General features: G+C 47.7%; 1 protein-coding gene across 1 annotated transcript in view; it reads left to right on the plus strand.

Moving 5' to 3' along the window:
- Positions 1-2,393: 2,393 nt before the first annotated feature.
- Positions 2,394-18,176, plus strand: part of COX4I2 (cytochrome c oxidase subunit 4I2) — a 162,391-nt gene continuing 146,608 nt past the window's right edge. Inside the window, exon 1 of the mRNA XM_069243350.1 lies at positions 2,394-2,531. Within this exon, the coding sequence (XP_069099451.1) occupies positions 2,520-2,531 (12 nt within the window). The 5' untranslated portion in view covers positions 2,394-2,519. The remainder of the gene's footprint in view (positions 2,532-18,176) is intronic.

The raw sequence follows: 18,176 nt of genomic DNA on the forward strand, positions 1-18,176 counted from the left end.
GACATAATGTATGCAAAGGGGGCATCCCCCCGTTGGGGGGGGGGGCAAAAAAAAATGGTGCAAAGAAATCTGACAGATTTCTTTGCGTCATTTTTTTCCAGCACTTTTAACGCCTGCTCAGAGCAGGCATTAAAAGGAGGCTTCGATTGGTTACAATGGGCCTCTGGGTGCTTTGCCGGACTAGCGTAAAAAATTCTGATGCTAGTCCCCTAACTACTGCCATGGTGCGCCGTATTTTAAATATGATGCACACATGGTGGCTTTAGAGGAGCGCTAAGGGGTGCAAAAAAAGTGGCACTGCACATAGTGCAGCGCCACTTTTCTTAAATATGCCCCATAGTTCTGCTTTTTGCAGCAGGCATATTAACCCTCTATGCTACTTTATGTGGAGTCAAAGCTGTCCCTAGGCAAAACTCCCATCTCTCTCCCTAGCAGGAGCATTAATCACAAGAGGTATCTTGACATTTTAATTGTTTCCTGAAAGCTGGACGTACAAGGAACTTTTCAGCAGGTGCTGTTAAATCGCAGGTTTCGGGAGTTATTGCTAAAGAAAGCGCTCCCGTTTAGGTCAGCGCCCGGTGTGGCCGCACCGCTCGCATCACCCAAAAGCCGGCCCTGTCTGATATCACATCCTGCCCCCTTTGGCCCCAACTCTGAGATCAGACTCGTGTCCCCTGTTGCCCGCACCTCTGTTACACCCAGGTCTTAGATCCGACTCCTGTCCCCTGTTTTACTCAGGTCTTAGATCAGACTCCTACCGCTCTTACTTTCAACTCTATGATCTCACTTCTGTCCCCTGTTACACCCGGGTCTTAGATGAGACTCCTGCTTCTCTTACTTTCAACTCTATGATCCCACTTCTGCCTCCTGTTACACCCAGGTCTTAGATCAGACTTCTGTCCTTTCTTCCACCGTTAGCTTTCAGGCCGGGCTTCTGCTCCCCGTTGGCCACAGCTCTGAAGATAGCCTCCTGTCTCTCTCTTACTTCCAACTCTATGATCCAGCATCTGCCTCTTATGTTACCCCTAGTTGAGCAGTTAGACTCCAGTCTCTTTGTTACCCTCCTCTCCCCCCCCACCAGTTCTTAAATCAAACGTGTATACCCTACGTTAACTCCAGTTCTGAGATTAGACTCCTGAGCTCTCCTGACCCCTGTCCCTACCGAAGCTCCTCGGCCAGAGTCCCAGAGCTAAGCTTAGCCTCTGACCTCAGTTCTGAGATTAGACTCATGCCTCTTTGTTACCTTTCTTGCCTCTGAGATCGGACTCCTTCCCTATTGCCCTCCCCTCTAAATTCAGACCCATACTCTCTCTCTATTGAACCCACCTCTGGGATCAGACTACTGCCTCCGCGCAAGTCACCCTAGCTCTATGATCTGACCCCTGCCCCTCTATTACCACCGTGTCTGACATCAGTCTCACGCCCCCTCTGGTACCCCAGATCTCAGGTCAGACTCCAGTCCTCTCTGTTACTCCCGATCTCAGATCAGACTCCAGCCTCGTCTGTTACCCCAATTCTGACATTAGACTCCAACCCCCTAGTTACCGCAATCCTGGGAAAAGACACCAGATCTCAGGTCAGACTCCCACCCCTCTCTTTTCCCCCATCATCATGATCACGCTCCTGCCCCCTCTTAAACCAGCTTTGAGATCAGGCCTAGTCCCAAACCCCTCACAATCAGATTCCTGAACTCCGATACCCATCGATGTGATCAGTCTGCCGGCCCTCTCTTGCTCGCCCACCTCTTTAATGAGACGTCTGCTCCCTCAGTCACCTCAGCACACAGGCCCCTGTCCCCTCTGTTACACTCAGCTCTCAGAACACACTGCTGCCCCCTTTGCTCCGCCCCCACCCCCGAGCTAAGATGAGACATCTTGGACACCCCTGTAATCACCAGATGTCAAATTAGACACAAGTCCCTGGGCCAAATGCAATAACCGATGAAAGGCCTCATGTTCAGCTAAATGGAACTAGTCAACCGCATGTTCGGTAGTCATAGGTAACATCCTATGACGTGAACACCCATGAGGCATCGAAGACAAGGAATAGATTTGCGACAAAGAATGAAAACTATAGACATATATGCCAGTAAAAGCCACAAAAGTCTATGGTTTTATTGGTTGATTAAAAAAAAAACACGGACCGGGATGTTTCTATGCAGATTTGAAAGACGTCTTGAAGCAAAGACACAGTGCACTTGGAAAGATGCCGCGTTACACTGGCCCTGCAGGGGGCAGGAGAGCGATGCAGTCGGTCTCCCGTATCCCACCATGCTCTGCCAAAGCAGACATTTGCATACATTTAGAAAGACAAACATACCCATTATGTGACCATAACATAAAGAAACACTTTGATCCAACTGAAGGAGATGGAATTCACCCAAAAAGCGAGGGGTCAAACTCAAGAAAAACAGACAGTTTGGCGAACACATTCCATCCCGCCCTTTCTGACGCAGTAGCCGAGTGTCTTGGAAAAGAGAACCAGCGCGCGGCTCCGGCCTGCACTTCCGGCTGGCTCTGATGAGCAACGGGGTAAGTTTTAAAGGCTGTTCTGCCTCCAGCTTTAGTGGAGGTTGGCTGGTGTGATGTATTTTAAAAAATATATATTTTTATCTTTGTAAACTGTTATGTTAATTGATGTAACTGATTATGCATGTTTTTTTGTTTCATATTCTCCAATGCAGTGCATGCAACTTTCACAGTTACGAACATCTATAGGCTAATTCTAACAAACTAAAACAAATTAAAATATTTAACATTCAAGCTTATGGGTAGCTTGATGAGGTTCGGTATTATCGTTGCATCCTGGGACTTGTAGTCCTGCATTATTAATGGAAAAAATGTAAGTAAAAGAAGACAACTGGGTGTTTATGGCTTCCCTTGGGTGTCTTCCTTTCACTCGCTGAAAATGTCAGCGTGTGCTAAAGTTGTATTTTTTATGGTATTATAAAACACAAGAGTTCAGAAGTACAAGCGAGGATCTAGTTGATAAACAGCCGAGAAAAGTGTAAATTACTCTGACTAAATACTGCTGTCCTAGCTTTTCTCTGGGCACCCAAAGCATTATTGTGCAGCGTGAGGCGTTAATGGACACCCAAACCAAGCTTAACTTGGTCCAGAGCTGGTTACCCAGGCCCATTCACAAAGAACTGATCCAGGCCAGGTGTTTTCTTCTCATCCTGGCACTTGATTTCCTTATATTAACGACCACAAAACCCAAAATACAAAGAGAAAAGCACTGGCTTAGATTATTGTCGGCTCGATTGATTGTGCTAGGCGCTGTAACCTTGCTATCGTGCATATCACAAATAAAAAGCTGTGCAATATGCTTTATATAGTCTGGACGAGCGTCTCCCTAATACTTAAGAGCTCTGCCGGTGACCCCTTTACGTGCCACCCTTCACTGTCAGACCGGTTCCAGAATGCCCAAAGTGGGAGGTGCACAGCGCCTTCTCCCAACTAAGACTGCTTAGGCTTCAGAGAGCATGAATTACAGAAATGTCTCCTGTAGGCACTGTATTGAGTGACAGGCATGTGGGTTTGAGTGAAGCATGTGCAGGGATTTAGGGGTGTAACTGCCTGATCCACCCCGTTGGCTACTTTTTTCATCCAATCAGTAGGCCAGACTGCTTTCCTTTCTTGCAGTAGGGGTCATGGCAACCGAGCTGTGCCGCTTATGAAATCTAAAGAGGGAGGCAAGAGTGTTCAAGACTGAGGTGCACCTAGGCCTCATCCATACCACATTTTCTGAATAGCCACTAACTTTGTAAACGTTTCTCATTTACACTTATACTAACCAAATGTAGCTTATCTGGCTGTCAAAGTCTGGCAGGATTTTTTTCTTTGTGGACTAGCACAGGAGACCCCTAATGTAGGGCCTGAGATTAAAGCGTTCTGGCAATTGAGTTTATTAGATGGATATCTAGCTTGCCTGCCTGTCTTCAGGTTCAGAAGCACTTTATAGTTCCCCATGTTTATACAGGAGTAGCCCCTTCATGCCAGGACTACACTTTGCATTCTGAAAATTGTAGTTCGTACACAATGGGACAACAAGTCCCAGAATGCAAAGCAAAAAACTGGACCGAGAAATCTTCCGACACGTGGTTCTGGGACATGCAATAGCCCTGGAGTCTGTTGCTAGTGACGCGTGAGCAGCAGTTTGTCGAATATCGCCACCTGGCTTCTAATCTTGCACACCTGGATAAAGTCACGTTTCGTCCTTTGTACCTGTTAATTTAGTAATTCGTAGCTATGGGGACAACAAGGACTCCGCTAAGGGGGTATCTGAGACATGGGGGGAGACTTGCTCCTGTGAAATCTCAGTGAGGTAAGGGGGTGGGGGGAGAGCTTTAGAGCCTGACGTCCCTAAACTGGAAGTGTATACTCTACTTTTACTATTTAAGCAGTGCTTAATTTGTAGATAAAACGTGCCGGTGCTCAAAGCCTCCTCTTAAACATGCGGCTGCTTCAATTAAATGTGCGAACATGGAATACTGAGGTAGCGCAATCCCAAAGCCATCTCGGGCCTCTTCAATCCATTTGAAGCCCCTCCCTGTCCCTTCAGCTCACTCTTGCAGCTTTCTGCTTTCTCCCATTGTGAAGCTTTTTCGTTTTTCTCTTCCTCCGTCTTTCCTAAAATGTGTCTTCAGCTCGCTGTAAATGCTTGAGGCGGAACAATAAGCTCCGGCCCTCAAAAATAAGTGCCGGTGCTGAGCACCAGTTACAACAAGCATAAATTAAGCACTGTAATTAAGTTTTTAATGGGTTGGTAAACTGGCATGTGTCCTGTTAAGCTACTATAACGTAACTTTTTTAAAAAAATCAAAGACCATATACCTGGTCGTATAACCAGAGAAGCTGGTACTCTGAAACACTGGAATTTGATATTGTGCGTCTGTTTTGACTAAGTTATCTGGCAAGATAAAGCAAATTATGTGGTTAACGCGGCGCGTTCTGTGGCGGTATTTCGCTGTTTGGTAATTTTAACCAACATTAGTGCTGTCTGGGCAAACGGTTCGCCTCATTACTGTGTTGCACGTGAATAAAGTAATCGGCCACTAAAGGGGTCTCTTGCCTTTTCATCGTTTGAGATAGAACCGTTTTTATTTTGCTGAAAGCTGCACATTTATAAAGCAGTTGGATTATGTGGCACGTGTGGTAAATCCATAGTTATGTGGAAATGCTACGGCTGCAGAATCTCATAATTCCAGTGGCTCGGTTTATAACACATGGATCTGTAAAGAGACTTCATCATTGGAAACCTTTGGCCAGGCCTGCCCATCATCAACCGCATATTACAAGCTGCGAGTATTGGGTTCCTTCCTAAAACTATGCCAGGCCCATAATGCAACCTGCTGTAGGGGAAAGCACCGGGCATCTACCACAGGGCTTGTGCCCACTTTCTTGCCTTAAACTCGTATTTCAGGGGAGGGGGGCTTGCCACAGAGATCTGCCCCCTCGAAGGAGGATGGAAGTGGGCGGGTGCAGTACTCCAGACCTGTCCGAGGCAGTGGTCTGACACATGACTCTGCTCCAGGCCAGCTGGCTGTTCAGAACCGAGCCTAATATTTGAACTAGTACCCCTCAACCATACCAGCCTTCCATCTTCTTCTATGCGCTGTGTCCTTGCCTTTCAGAAGTACCAGCCAACATGAAATGTATCCTTTTCACAATACCCCCTTGCAGTCCTGCCAGAGACGGCTTTGAGACTAGCAGAGTTGGTAGTTTTCAGCAGGATGGTGCCAGGGTTTCCACCCTCACTAAGAAGACTGAAGATGTTCCTGCTGAAGTGCCCTCAGTCTCTCAACAGGGTCTCATTCCAGGCCCTTTGCTGTAATGGCTTCACTGGGCAGCCTTGCTGCCCTACCTTGCCTTACAGACCCACTGTCTGTTTTTTGGGGGTGACACTGGGGGAATGACTTTGTTCATCATGTGTGGTGTTTAGAGACTCTGTCCCCGACCAGGAGTCTAACCTATGCCTTGGATGCCATTATCACCAGCAGGTTCATTGACCCACGGAGCTACATAATGTTGGTCTAGACCAGTGGTTCTCAAACATTTTAATGCCGCGCCCTCCACCCATTGGGGAAAATAAAATCATCGAACCCCCCTCAGAATTTTTCACAATTATTCTATCAAGCTGGCAATGTTGAAATATGTCTAGACTTATTTAAACATTACAGTTTAAAGTTAAGTTTGGTTACCTCTTTTTTAAAATATTTTGTAAATGCAATAAATCTATTTCTTCTTGAAAAGGCAGTGTTATCTGCATAATGCCTTTCTTGGCAACAGCCTGGTGCCCCCTCCACCCCAGCCCCCTTGGATCACTTGAGTCCTTCCCCTACCCCCCGTTTGAAGACCCCTGGTCTGGACTGTTGCAGACATGGAGGGGGAAAGAGAGACAAGAGTGAGAGAATGAAGATAATGACATGTTTTCCCACCTGCCATCTAGAAAGCATCAATAAATCTGCCAAAGTCCATAGGAATAATTAGTAATGTCCTTTTTAAAATCTTTTTTTGTGACTCCCCCTGTTTACTGGTGTTAATCAAAACTAGATGCTAGGCCCACGTTGCTCTTTTTGTAACACGGGAACTTTTGTTGCTCCATATTAATGTGTTTATAATTCATGTATAACTATTTAATCCCCATTATTGCCCAATTTACCTTTCATTGAATTTTTTTGTTTACACAATACACAACTTTCCCTTCCCAAATCACCATATGGAGATAACTTTCAATCCATGATATCCCTCGCCTCACTCCACATTCATCAGCTATACACCACATTAATATTAAATAAATGTGACAATAGCCATACAGGGCTTACTGAGTCACATGAATGTATGAGGCCAGTCTCGAAAAATCAGTTATTAAAGCATACAGAGGCAAGATCAAAACGGATTCTGTAAGGGGCACATATGTAGAGCCTGAAACATGTGGATAGCTCTAGGGCAGATAGCAGATGTTGTGTTTGGAATACCACATAGGCCAGCCTTGAGGATCAGTGGTGGAAGCAATAATGCTGAAGTGTAGTGACTTCTCCTTGCTAAAAGGCATCTCTTGTTTAGCTGTCAGGCTAGCAGAACCACAAGGTTAGATAGATCTCGAAGCCTCTTGGGAGAACTATTATTTCTGGCACAAGGGGAGGGCTATGGGGTAAAATAAACCCATTGATAAAATGGGCGCAGCCTTCCATTGTGCTATTTAAGTTACTCCCCTCAGCTTTTGTTATGCAAATTTGAAGATATTTTACTTTCTCACTAACTGTTTAGACTTGATTCCAGTCTTCTTGTCCATTTGTTGTCAATCTGTTTTTTATTTAATGACTAGCTTGAAAAAACAACATATTGATTTATAAATGCGGGTCCTGCTGAATGCAGTATACAAGTGAGTCATCCGCGTATAGTGCTACTGATGGTTCCCAGACGAACAAGTCTGAAGCTTTTATTGATGTTATTACAGGTCATTATCGTTAGAGACTCAAAACATAGGTCATATAGCAATGAACTCAAGGCTCAGTCATGAAGGGGCGCGCTCTGAATGTAAAACCTGAAATATAATTATGGATTATAGCAGAGGCATGGGTAGTTGATAAATGGCTCCTAGATACCACCTCAAGGCTTGTGGGTATCTCATTCTTCTCAATGTAGTCCATAAAATAATCCCAGTCACTTTATAGATTGCGTTCTTGCTGCCAGTTAATGGATCCAAGACTGTTTTGTTCTTCTGCACTATCTCTGTTGCAATTACTAAGTCATTCACACACATATATGTTTACTAATAATACATCCACGTTGTTTGAGTAAAATTTCTAAATAGAGACCTAGTGTAGGAGACTGGCCTGGTTTTGTAGTGGGTACCTAAGGTACTTAAACCTTATACGAGGTCCAGTTATCCTTTATTAGTGAAATGTAGTCAGTGTCTAGAAGCCAGACTGTCTAGATGTAGCTGTAGGCAGAGCAGCCAAGGCTGAACTAGGAGGCATGCAAAGCTCTTTCAATACCACTGCAATCACACAGTACTTAAACACAAAAAGACAATACTCAGTGTTACCAAAAATAAAGGTACTTTATTTTAGTGACACAAGGCCAAAAATATCTTAGAGGTTATACTCCCTTAGGAGGTAAGTATTATACATAAAATATAACTAGTAACCAAAATTGGTAAGAAAACAGTCATAAAATAGTGCAAATAGTGAAAATCACCGTAGGTTACGATGGGCCTGGGGAAACACAAACCATATACTGAAATAGTGGAATGCGAATGTTGGTTTCCCACCTAGGCAAGAGTAGTGTGTAGAGGGGTGCTGGGAGTGTAAGAAAACACCAAAGGTAAGTAAAGTACTCCACCCCAGAGCCCAGGAGAGCAGGAGTAAAGTACAGCAAGTCTCCTCAGAACACACTAGAAATCGTGATAAAGAATTATGCAAAAACCAAGCAAGACTGCAAGACGCCAACAATGGATTCCTGGACCTGAAGACCTGCGGAGAGAGGAGACCAAGTCCAACAACATCTGAAGAGTCCAGGAGTAACAGGAGCCCCTGCTAACCCAGATGAAGATGCAAAAGTGGAACCTCCAGTTGGAAGAAAAAGTCAGAAATGCACCAAAGAAGATACCTGTGGGTTCCTACTTGGTGCAAGAGATGTCCCACGTCGAAGAGATGAATGCAGGCTGGTTTTCATCGCTGGATTCTGCCAACAAGCCATTGCTCACGCAGGGGATGAGTTTGGTGGGAAAAGGTGCTACCCGGGCCAAGGAGGTCTCAACTTGGACTGAGGAGACAGGGGGGGCTCTCAGCACTTCAGCAGAGAGCCCTCAGAAGACCAGGCAGCACCCCCAGGAATCCCAGGACACATGGACAACGGAGTTGCAAATCGCAGTCGTCGCAGCACTATCATCAAATCAAATCATTAACATTTATAAAGCGCGCTACTCACCCGTGCGGGTCTCAAGGCGCTAGGGGAAAGGGGGGGGGGGGTTACTGCTGCTCGAAAAGCCAGGTTTTTAGGAGTCTCCAGGAATGCGGAGTGGTCCTGGGTGGTCCTGAGGCTGGTGGGGAGGGAGTTCCAGGTCTTGGCTGCCAGGAAGGAGAAAGACCTCCCACCCGCCGTGGAGCGGCGGATGCGAGGGACGGCAGCAAGCGCGAGGCCAGAGGAACGGAGGAGGCGGGTGGGGACGTAGAAGCTGAGGCGTCGGTTGAGGTATTCTGGTCCCTTGTTGTGGAGGGCTTTGTGTGCGTGGGTGAGAAGTCGAAAGGTGATCCTTTTGCTGACTGGGAGCCAATGCAGGTGTCTCAGGTGTGCGGAGATGTGGCTGTTGCGGGGTACGTCGAGGATGAGGCGGGCCGAGGCGTTTTGAATGCGTTGCAGGCGATTTTGGAGTTTGGCGGTGGTCCCAGCGTAGAGGGTGTTGCCGTAGTCCAGGCGGCTCGTGACGAGGGCGTGGGTCACGGTTTTTCTAGTGTCGGCGGGGATCCAGCGGAAGATCTTGCGGAGGGTGAGGAAGCAGGCGGAGGACACGGCGTTGACTTGCTTGGTCATGGTGAGAAGGGGGTCCAAGATGAAGCCGAGGTTGCGGGCGTGGTCTGTGGGGGTCGGTGCCGAGGGCCGTGGGCCACCAGGAGTCATCCCAGGTGGACTGGGTGTTGCCGAGGATGAGGACTTCCGTTTTGTCAGAGTTCAGCTTTAGGCGGCTGAGCCTCATCCAATCTGCGACGTCCTTCATACCCTCTTGTAGGTTGGTCTTGGCGCTGGCGGGGTCCTTGGTGAGGGAGAGTATAATTTGGGTGTCGTCTGCGTAGGAGGTGATGATGATGTCGTGCTTGCGTACGATGTTGGCGAGGGGGCTCATGTAGACATTGAAGAGTGTCGGGCTGAGAGATGAGCCTTGAGGTACGCCGCAGATGATCTCGGTGGGGTCTGAGCGAAACGGTGGGAGGTAAACTCTTTGGGAACGGTTTGAGAGGAAGGAGGCGATCCAGTCCAGGGCCTGGCCTTGGATCCCGGTGGAGCGGAGGCGGGTGATTAGGGTGCGGTGACAGACGGTGTCGAAGGCCACCGAGAGGTCGAGGAGGATGAGGGCGACTGTTTCACCGTTGTCCATCAGGGTTCTGATGTCGTCTGTGACTGAGATGAGGGCGGTTTCCGTGCTGTGGTTGGTTCGGAATCCGGTTTGTGAAGGGTCGAGCAGGTTGTTGTTTTCCAGGAAGGTGGTCAGCTGTTTGTTGACGGTCTTCTCTATTACCTTGGCTGGGAAAGGCAGGAGAGAGATGGGGCGGAAGTTTTTCAGGTCGCTCGGGTCAGCCGTAGGTTTCTTTAGGAGGGCGTTGACTTCGGCGTGTTTCCAGCATTGGTGGAAGGTAGCAGAAGAAAAAGAAGAGTTGATGACGGCCTGGAGGTGCGGGGCGATGATGTCGTCGGCTTTATTAAAGATGAAGTGAGGGCAGGGGTCCGAAGGGGTGCCGGAGTGGATAGAGTTCTTGATGGATTTGGTTTCTTCAGTGTTGATGTGGGTCCAGTTGTTGAGGGTGAAGGCCGGGGGTGTGGGTTCAGTGATGTTAGGTTGGGTCTGGTGTCCGAAGCTGTCATGGAGGTCGCTGATCTTGCGGTGGAAGAAGGTGGCGAGGGATTCGCACAAATCCTGTGAGGGCGTGACGGCATTTGCGTTGGCGTTGGGGTTGGAGAACTCCTTGACGATGCTGAAAAGTTCTCTGCTGTTGTGGCTGTTTTTGTCCAGTCTGTCGGTGAAAAAGTTCCTTTTGGCAGCGCGGATCAGGTGGTGGTGTTCGCGGGTAGCGTTCTTGAGGGCGGTCATGTTGTCAGCGGTGTGGTCCTTGCGCCAGGCCTTCTCGAGGGTGCGACAAGTTTTCTTTGATTCTTTGAGGTTGTCAGAGAACCAGAGAGGTTTTTTGGTGTTGGTCTGTCGATGCGTGCGTTTGAGGGGAGCAAGGTTGTCTGCGCAGTTGGAGATCCAGTTTGTGAGGCTGAGGGCTGCGTCGTTTGGGTTGGTGGTGAGGGTGGGTTGGTTGGCGGCGAGTGTGGAGAGGAGTTGCTCTTCGGGGATCTTGTTCCACTGTCGACGAGGGATGGGTTGAGTGCGGAGGTGGCGGGTCTCGCGTCGGAATGTGAAGTGGACACAGCTGTGGTCAGTCCAGTGTAGAGCGGAGGTGTGGCTGAAGAGGATGTGTTTGCTGGCGGAGAAAATAGGGTCGAGCGTGTGTCCGGCGATGTGGGTGGCGGTGTTCACCAGTTGCTTGAGGCCGAGGTTGGCGAGGTTGTCGAGCAGGGCGGTGGTGTTGGGGTCGTTCTGTTCCAGATGGAAGTTGAGGTCGCCTAGGAGGATGTAGTCAGGCGAGGGCGTGCGGGGAGATCCCACACCGCCGGGGAACAACTCAAGGAGCTGAAAGTCGCAGGATAGAGTGCTGGGGACCTGGGCTATGCTGTGCATGAAAGATTTCTTGGGGAAGCGCACAGAAGCCCTAGGAGCTGCAAAACACGCTGTGCACAGGGGTACTGTTTGGCCCAGGAAGGCATGCTCTTACTTCCACCAAATTTGGACAGTTGGATCTTTGGATAGTCAGGGTCACTTCAGTCCACCACCTGTGTTCCAGGAACCACACTCCTCGTCAGGAGATGGGACCCAGAGTACCAGTCGGTGCTGCAGAGGAGATTCCTTTGGTTCTTCTGGTGCGGGATGAGGACAGGCCGTCCTCAGAGTGTGCACAACCTGGAAACTGTTGCAGTTGCTGGCAGCAGCTGAACGTACGGAGTTGAAGTAGCTTTCTTGCATACTTTGTTGAAAGTTGTAGAGTTCCTGGAGCAGTTCTGTGGTTGATCCAACGGTAGAAAGTGAAGCAATCTGAATCTGAGGAGAGACCCTAAGTAGCCATGAGAGAGGGATTGGTCAGCTAACGCGGTAAGCACCTATCAGGAGGGGTCTCTGATGTAACCTGCTGGCACTGGCCACTCCAGATGTTCTCAGAGTTCCCTGGCCATCCTGAAAAGAAGATGGCAGAACCCAGGGACACTCGGGAGGCGCTCTGGGCACCACCCTTGGAGTGGTGATGGACAGGGGAGTGGTCACTTTCCTTTGTCCAGTTCCGTGCCAGAGCAGGGACTGGGGGGTCCCTGAACTGGTGTAGATTGGATTATGCAAAGAGGGCACCTTCTGTGCCCTTCAAAGCATTTCCAGAGGCTCTGGGAGGATACCCTTACCATGCCTGTAACACCTATTTCCAAAGGGAGAGGGTGAAACACCCCTGTCCCAAAGGAAATGCTTTGTTCTGCCTTCCTTGGATTGGGCTGCCCAAGCCCCAGGAAGACAGAAGCCTGCCTGTGAGGCAGCAGCAGCTGGGGCTGCAGTGGAAACCGCAGAGCTGGTTTGGCAGTACTGGGGGTCCCTGGTGGAGCCCCCAGGGTGCATGGAATTGCCCCCCAATACCAGAATCATCATGGAGGTACAATTTCCAGTTCTGAGACAACTTACATGGCCATATTCAGGGTTACCATTGTGAAGCTACATATATGTATTGACCTATATGTAGTGCACACTTATAATGGCGTCCCTGTGCTCATGAAGTCTGGGGAAATGGGCCTGGATGACTTGGGGGCACCTCTGCTAGTGCAGGGGTGCCCTCACACACAGCTACTATGCACCTAGCCTTCAAGGTCTGAAGGTTAGATATATAGGTGACTTATAAGTCACCTGGGGAAGTGAAAATGGCTGTGAAATAGTGCTTACACTGTTTCACTCCGGCTGTAATGGCAGTCCTGAAGAAGTGTTTGTATGAGCTCCTTATGGGTGGCAAAAGAAATGCTGCAGCCCATAAGTATCCCCTGGTACCCCAAAGCCCTGAATACATAGGTGCTATATACTAGGGACTTATAAGGAGGGTCCAGTATGCCAATTTGGAGTGAAATATGGAGTCACTAAACTATAGTGACATTTAGAAACTGAGCATGAGCACTGGAGTTCTGATCAGCAGGCCTCCAGTGACAATTTAGAAAATAGTGCAAGTACACTGGCAAGCAGGCCACAAACCATAAGCACTAGGTCCTGACTAGCAGGATCCCAGTGACTGTCAAAACACACTGACAGTCAGTCCGAAATTGGGGGTAACATGCCAAGAAAGATGGTACTTTCCTACACCTAGCCATAAATGTTGCATACATTTTGGAGTCTGGGGTTAAAAAGGAGATTGTCAGTAAGACCCACATCATTCCTGATCTTTGCTGGGATCAAGGAAGAGTGAAGCAGTTCCGCGAATCAGATATTTCCTTGTTTAGCAGGATTGAACTGAAGACCTTCTTGGGCAATGGCAATTTTAGTCTTACTTTACAAAACTCATTTAGAAGCTCACTTGGAGAATTGTTTTAGCCAAGTCTTTACCAGTAGGAGGTTCCATGTCTGGCCGCCTAAGAAGATGGCTGGCTATAAAAGAGGATTTCCCCACGGAATAAGGTTTGCCTTGATGATGGGGAAAAATTCATATTTCAAGCACTTTGTAACATGTAGGAAGGTAGTGTGGGACTTCCACTTCACATAGACAGCTTCTTAACCTATATGCTGCGTCTTACACAAGAGATGCCGCTATGGGATTGGACTGGCATTTACTACACCTCTGATATGGCACCGATGCTCTTTTCAGTGAGTGGCCCTGTACACCACTGGGCCCATATGGGGGCTTAGTACGACAGCAAAGGGTGAAAAGCAGGGGGTCTGAGTGGAGGGGTGATAGTGTTGTTCCAGGCACTGGTAGGCAATTGTGCAGCTTAATTCAAATCGATCAGAATTCAGAAGGTTATTGATCATTTTATTGAACCTTGGTTAGTATCAAATGATTCAAGATGAGTTTGTAATGCTATGTGAGTAATCGCAGTCAAACTGTGTTGGTGGTTGTCATCAGAAATTACATTTATAACAGATTAGTAGTTCACGCAAACAATCACTAGGAAGTGAATTTACTGTGCCAAGTGAAAGGATATAGAGTATAATATATGTACAGGGTAAGCATTTTGAGTACAGTCTGTCGGAAGCACATCTATGCATGACATATTGAGTTGGGCAACAATAAACACTTGAGACTCAGAGCCAAGATGCCCCAAGGGGTGAACATGCGCTTTACAAACAAAACGTGTTATGGTAATTCTGTTTCATGCAACCTCAAGCTAGGGGCTAGGGTCTGACCAATTCAAGTGAAGTTTGATATATATATATAATCTCAGCTACTGGCATGCATCCATTGTATATATGGTGCAATGTTTATAGATTTGCACGAACAAGCCATGTCTTGTTTCGCTTCACCTTTGCTAGTTTTCTGAAACTGGCTTTGTTGGCAAAGTGATATTCAGTGTAAATACAAGTGGTTCCCAACCTTTTGACTTCTGTGGACCCCCACTGAATCATTATTGGAACCTGGGGACCCCGCCTCTGACTCATTAATGAAAGCCAGGGACCTAATCTGTTAATATTAAGTTTACTAAGCAGTCGCGGACCTCCTGAGGAGGCTTCGCGGACCCCCAGGGGGCCCCGGACAACAGGTTGGAAACCACTACATTAGGGAGTACACTTTTCATGAATACCGTTACAGTTGCCATTTAGTGTTGATGACATTTTTGTTTCTCTGAAATGTTTAAAATAGTTTATATATTTGTTTTATTTGACATTCACAATGAACTCTAGTATTATTCATAGTTCATTTCGATGCTATTGTGGTAACAATAATACATTTTGCTGACCACTTTGTCACATGTGTTACAAAAGCAAATTATGGCTGCAGATTTCCTTTGCATGTTTGGATAGCCATATAATTGACAGTGCATACCTGTGAAGTATCCAGTTATGTGAGGCGTTATAACATATAACTATTGTGATCTTCCTCCCACCTTATTTACAACAATATCACATTGTGTAATTGTTTAGCAGAGGTGGTGTAATTCTCACTGGTGATAGTAGCAGTCCACATTTCTGCATTAAGGGCTGGATAACGTTTTTTAGATCTGATTGTATACTGATTTAGCTTTTTCACCAGAGCTCATATAATCACCTAAAAAAACAAAGCCTAAAGAACCAGTATCAAGGCTCCGCCTCTGTTAATCTTCTTTGCATACATTTGATAAGGCAGTAACTGTGCTAAAAAAATAAAAAAAATCCTTAATGCACTCTTAGAGTACAGTCCCCAAAAGCTTCTCCAAGCCATACACCTCTTACTGGTGCCCAGAGCCGACTTTAGGGCAGTGCAACCGGTGCAGCCGCACTGGGTGCTGACCTCGGGGAAGGGGTAACGCTGTGTTTTAGCAATAACTTTCAAAACTTCCGATGTAAAAGCACCTGCTGAAAAGTTCCTTGTGCGTCAAGCCTTGAGGAAGCAATTCAGAAATGTCAAGGTAACGCTTGTGATTAATGTTCTTGCTAGAGAGATTTGCATTTTGTCCAGTGGCAGTTTTGACTCTATATAAAGTAGCACAGAGGGTTAATATCCCTGCTGCAAAGAACAGAAGTATGTTTTATGTAGATAACTGAGTGGATTAGTAAAGTGAGCCTTTACAAGCGCTTTAAAACAAATGAAATGCATGTGAGAGGGGCTATGGTGAGCTGAGGGGCAATTTTGCCAGGTGGCAGTGAGTGAATCCAGGAGGTGGTCCGGGTGTGGGGCTGGAAGCAAAATAGATTGGTGCACCGGGCGACGCCAGCCCTAAAGCCAGCCCTGCTGATGGCTTTGCTGTCCATTGGGGAGGCAGAACCTACAGAGCAGCTAAATCACTCATGTACCTCCACAAAGAAAATAATATCAAACAATACATAACCCACCCCACTCAATGTGAAAGGTCCACTCTGGAACCTTTCACCAAAGGTCAGATTACAAAGCAATACACATTACTATACAACTGATTACTCTGCCAACAAATACAATTTGAAAATTCCTTTCTTACCATCTGCCACTAAAGAACATCTGTTAGACCTGGCATTGTCGGAAGCTGGCCTGGTGTGTGGTGGGTGCCTAAAGTACTTACACCTTACACCAGGTCCAGTTATCCCCTATTAGTGATGTGTAGGCAGTGTCTAGAATCCGGGCTCTCTAGAGGTAGTTGTGGATGAGCAGCCAAGGCTTATCTAGGAGACATGCAAAGCTCATGCAAAACCACTGTAGTCACACAGCACTCACACACATGAAAGAAAACACTCAGTGTTACAAAAATAAAGGTAATTTTTTTTAGTGACACAATACCAAAAAGTACTAGAGGCAACTCTCCAATAGGAGGAAGGTAACACACCAATTATATACACTAATTATCAGCAATAGGCATAGAAAGTGATAGAAAACAGTGCAAATGCAATTAGGCAATAGTGACCCTAGTGGAGCCCAAACCATATATTTAAAAAATGGAATGCGAACACAGGACCCCCACCTAGGTAAGTGGAATGTGTAGAGGGGATCTGGGGTACTAGGAAACCCCAAAGGTAAGTACCACAGTGCCCCCTAGTGACCAGGCGGAAAGGAGTAAATTACTGTATTTTCTCTAAACCACCCAAAAGGAAGCAAAAAAATAAGAAAATGCAACACCCAGACAAAAGACCGCAAAAAAACAGCTGTGGATTTCTAAAGAGAAGATCTGTGAAAGAAGGGGACCAAGTCCAGAAGTCACAGAAGAGTCTAGGAGGAGTAGGAGCTACTACCCACCCAACTGTGAATGCAGGAGTTAGTTGACGGTAGGACGAAGACGGTCAGAAATGCAGCCCTGGAGCAGGTGAAGAGTTTCTGGAGGATGCAGTCGATGTCCTACACTGGATAGAAGATTGCAGTTGATCAGTAGTACGGAAAAGCCACCAACACGTCTTGGCAAAGGCAGAAGTCGCAGTGAAGCAAAAGTGGAGCTGCTGGGGACCAGCAAGGTCCAGGAGGACTCAACTCCTGGGGGTGGGGGGTAAGAGTCCTAGGGGGACCCTTAGAAAGGTAGTGAGTGCAAAGAAAAGGCAGCCCCCACAGGAGACCAATTGGACGAGGAACCAGAAGTCCCAGAGGAGTCCACTCAGCACTAGTGGAGAGAGGAGCCCACTCAGCACTAGTGGAGAAGGGTCAGACGCCACAGGAAAAGCACTCAGAGGGCTGTGTGTCGCAGGAAGAAGTGCTGGGGGCTACATGGAGACTGAAGATCCCTTGGAGGAGATGCAAACAAGCCTTGGCAACTACAAGAGGTGCTGTGCATGCAGGTCCTGTGCTGCGTGGGAAGGCAAAGACTTGCCTCCACCAAAGTTGGACAGCTGGCACAGAGGACCAAGAGGACTACTCCAGACCACCACCTGTGATGCAGGATCCACACAGCTCAGGATAATATCATCCATGCAGCCGGTCATTGTTGCAGTTGGTGCCTGCAGATGCAGGGGAGTGACTCCTTCACTCAGATTCCTTCTTTCTCATGCAGACTGAACACTTGCCACCCTCAGAGGATGCAAAGCCGTGGAAATGTTGCAGAAGCTGGAAGGAGCCGTGGAAACAATGTTGCAAGCAGAGTCTTCATCATGGATGCAGGTTGTCAGTTCCTGGAGGGTCCAGTCGCGGTTCCAGTGGCTAGAAGTCAAAGTTGAGGTTGTAGAGGAGTCCTGCTGGAATCTTTCAAGCTGAATCTGAGCCCCTCCCACCCCCCAAACAGAGACCCTATATAGCCCTGAAAGGGGGATTAGTCACCTAGCCAGGTGACCACCTATCAGGAGGGGGCTCTGACATCACCTGCCTGGGCTAGCCTCTCAGATGCTCCCAGAGGGCCCTGCCAACTTTGGATTCAGGATGGCAGATCCCAGGGACCCTCTGGAGGAGCTCTGGGCACTAACCCCTGGGGTGGTGATGGACAGGGGAGTGGTCACTCCCCTTTCCATTGTCCAGTTTCACACCAGATCAGGGACTGGAGGTCCCCGAACTGGTGTGGACTGGTATATGCACAGAGGGCACCAAATGTGCCCTTCAGAGCATACCAGTGGCTTGGGGGGCTACCCCTCCTAAGCCATGTAACACCTATTTCCAAAGGGAGAGGGTGTTACCCCCCTCTCCCAAAGGAAATCCTTTGTTCTGCCTTCCTGGGCTTGAGCTGTTCAAGCAGCAGGAGGGGATAAACCTGTCTGAGGGGTGGCAGCAGCTTGGGCAGCCCGGAAAACTCTAGAAGGTTGGTGAGAGCAATGCTGGG

This window comes from Pleurodeles waltl, chromosome 7 (genome assembly GCF_031143425.1).
Source record: "Pleurodeles waltl isolate 20211129_DDA chromosome 7, aPleWal1.hap1.20221129, whole genome shotgun sequence".
Taxonomy (NCBI): domain Eukaryota; kingdom Metazoa; phylum Chordata; class Amphibia; order Caudata; family Salamandridae; genus Pleurodeles; species Pleurodeles waltl.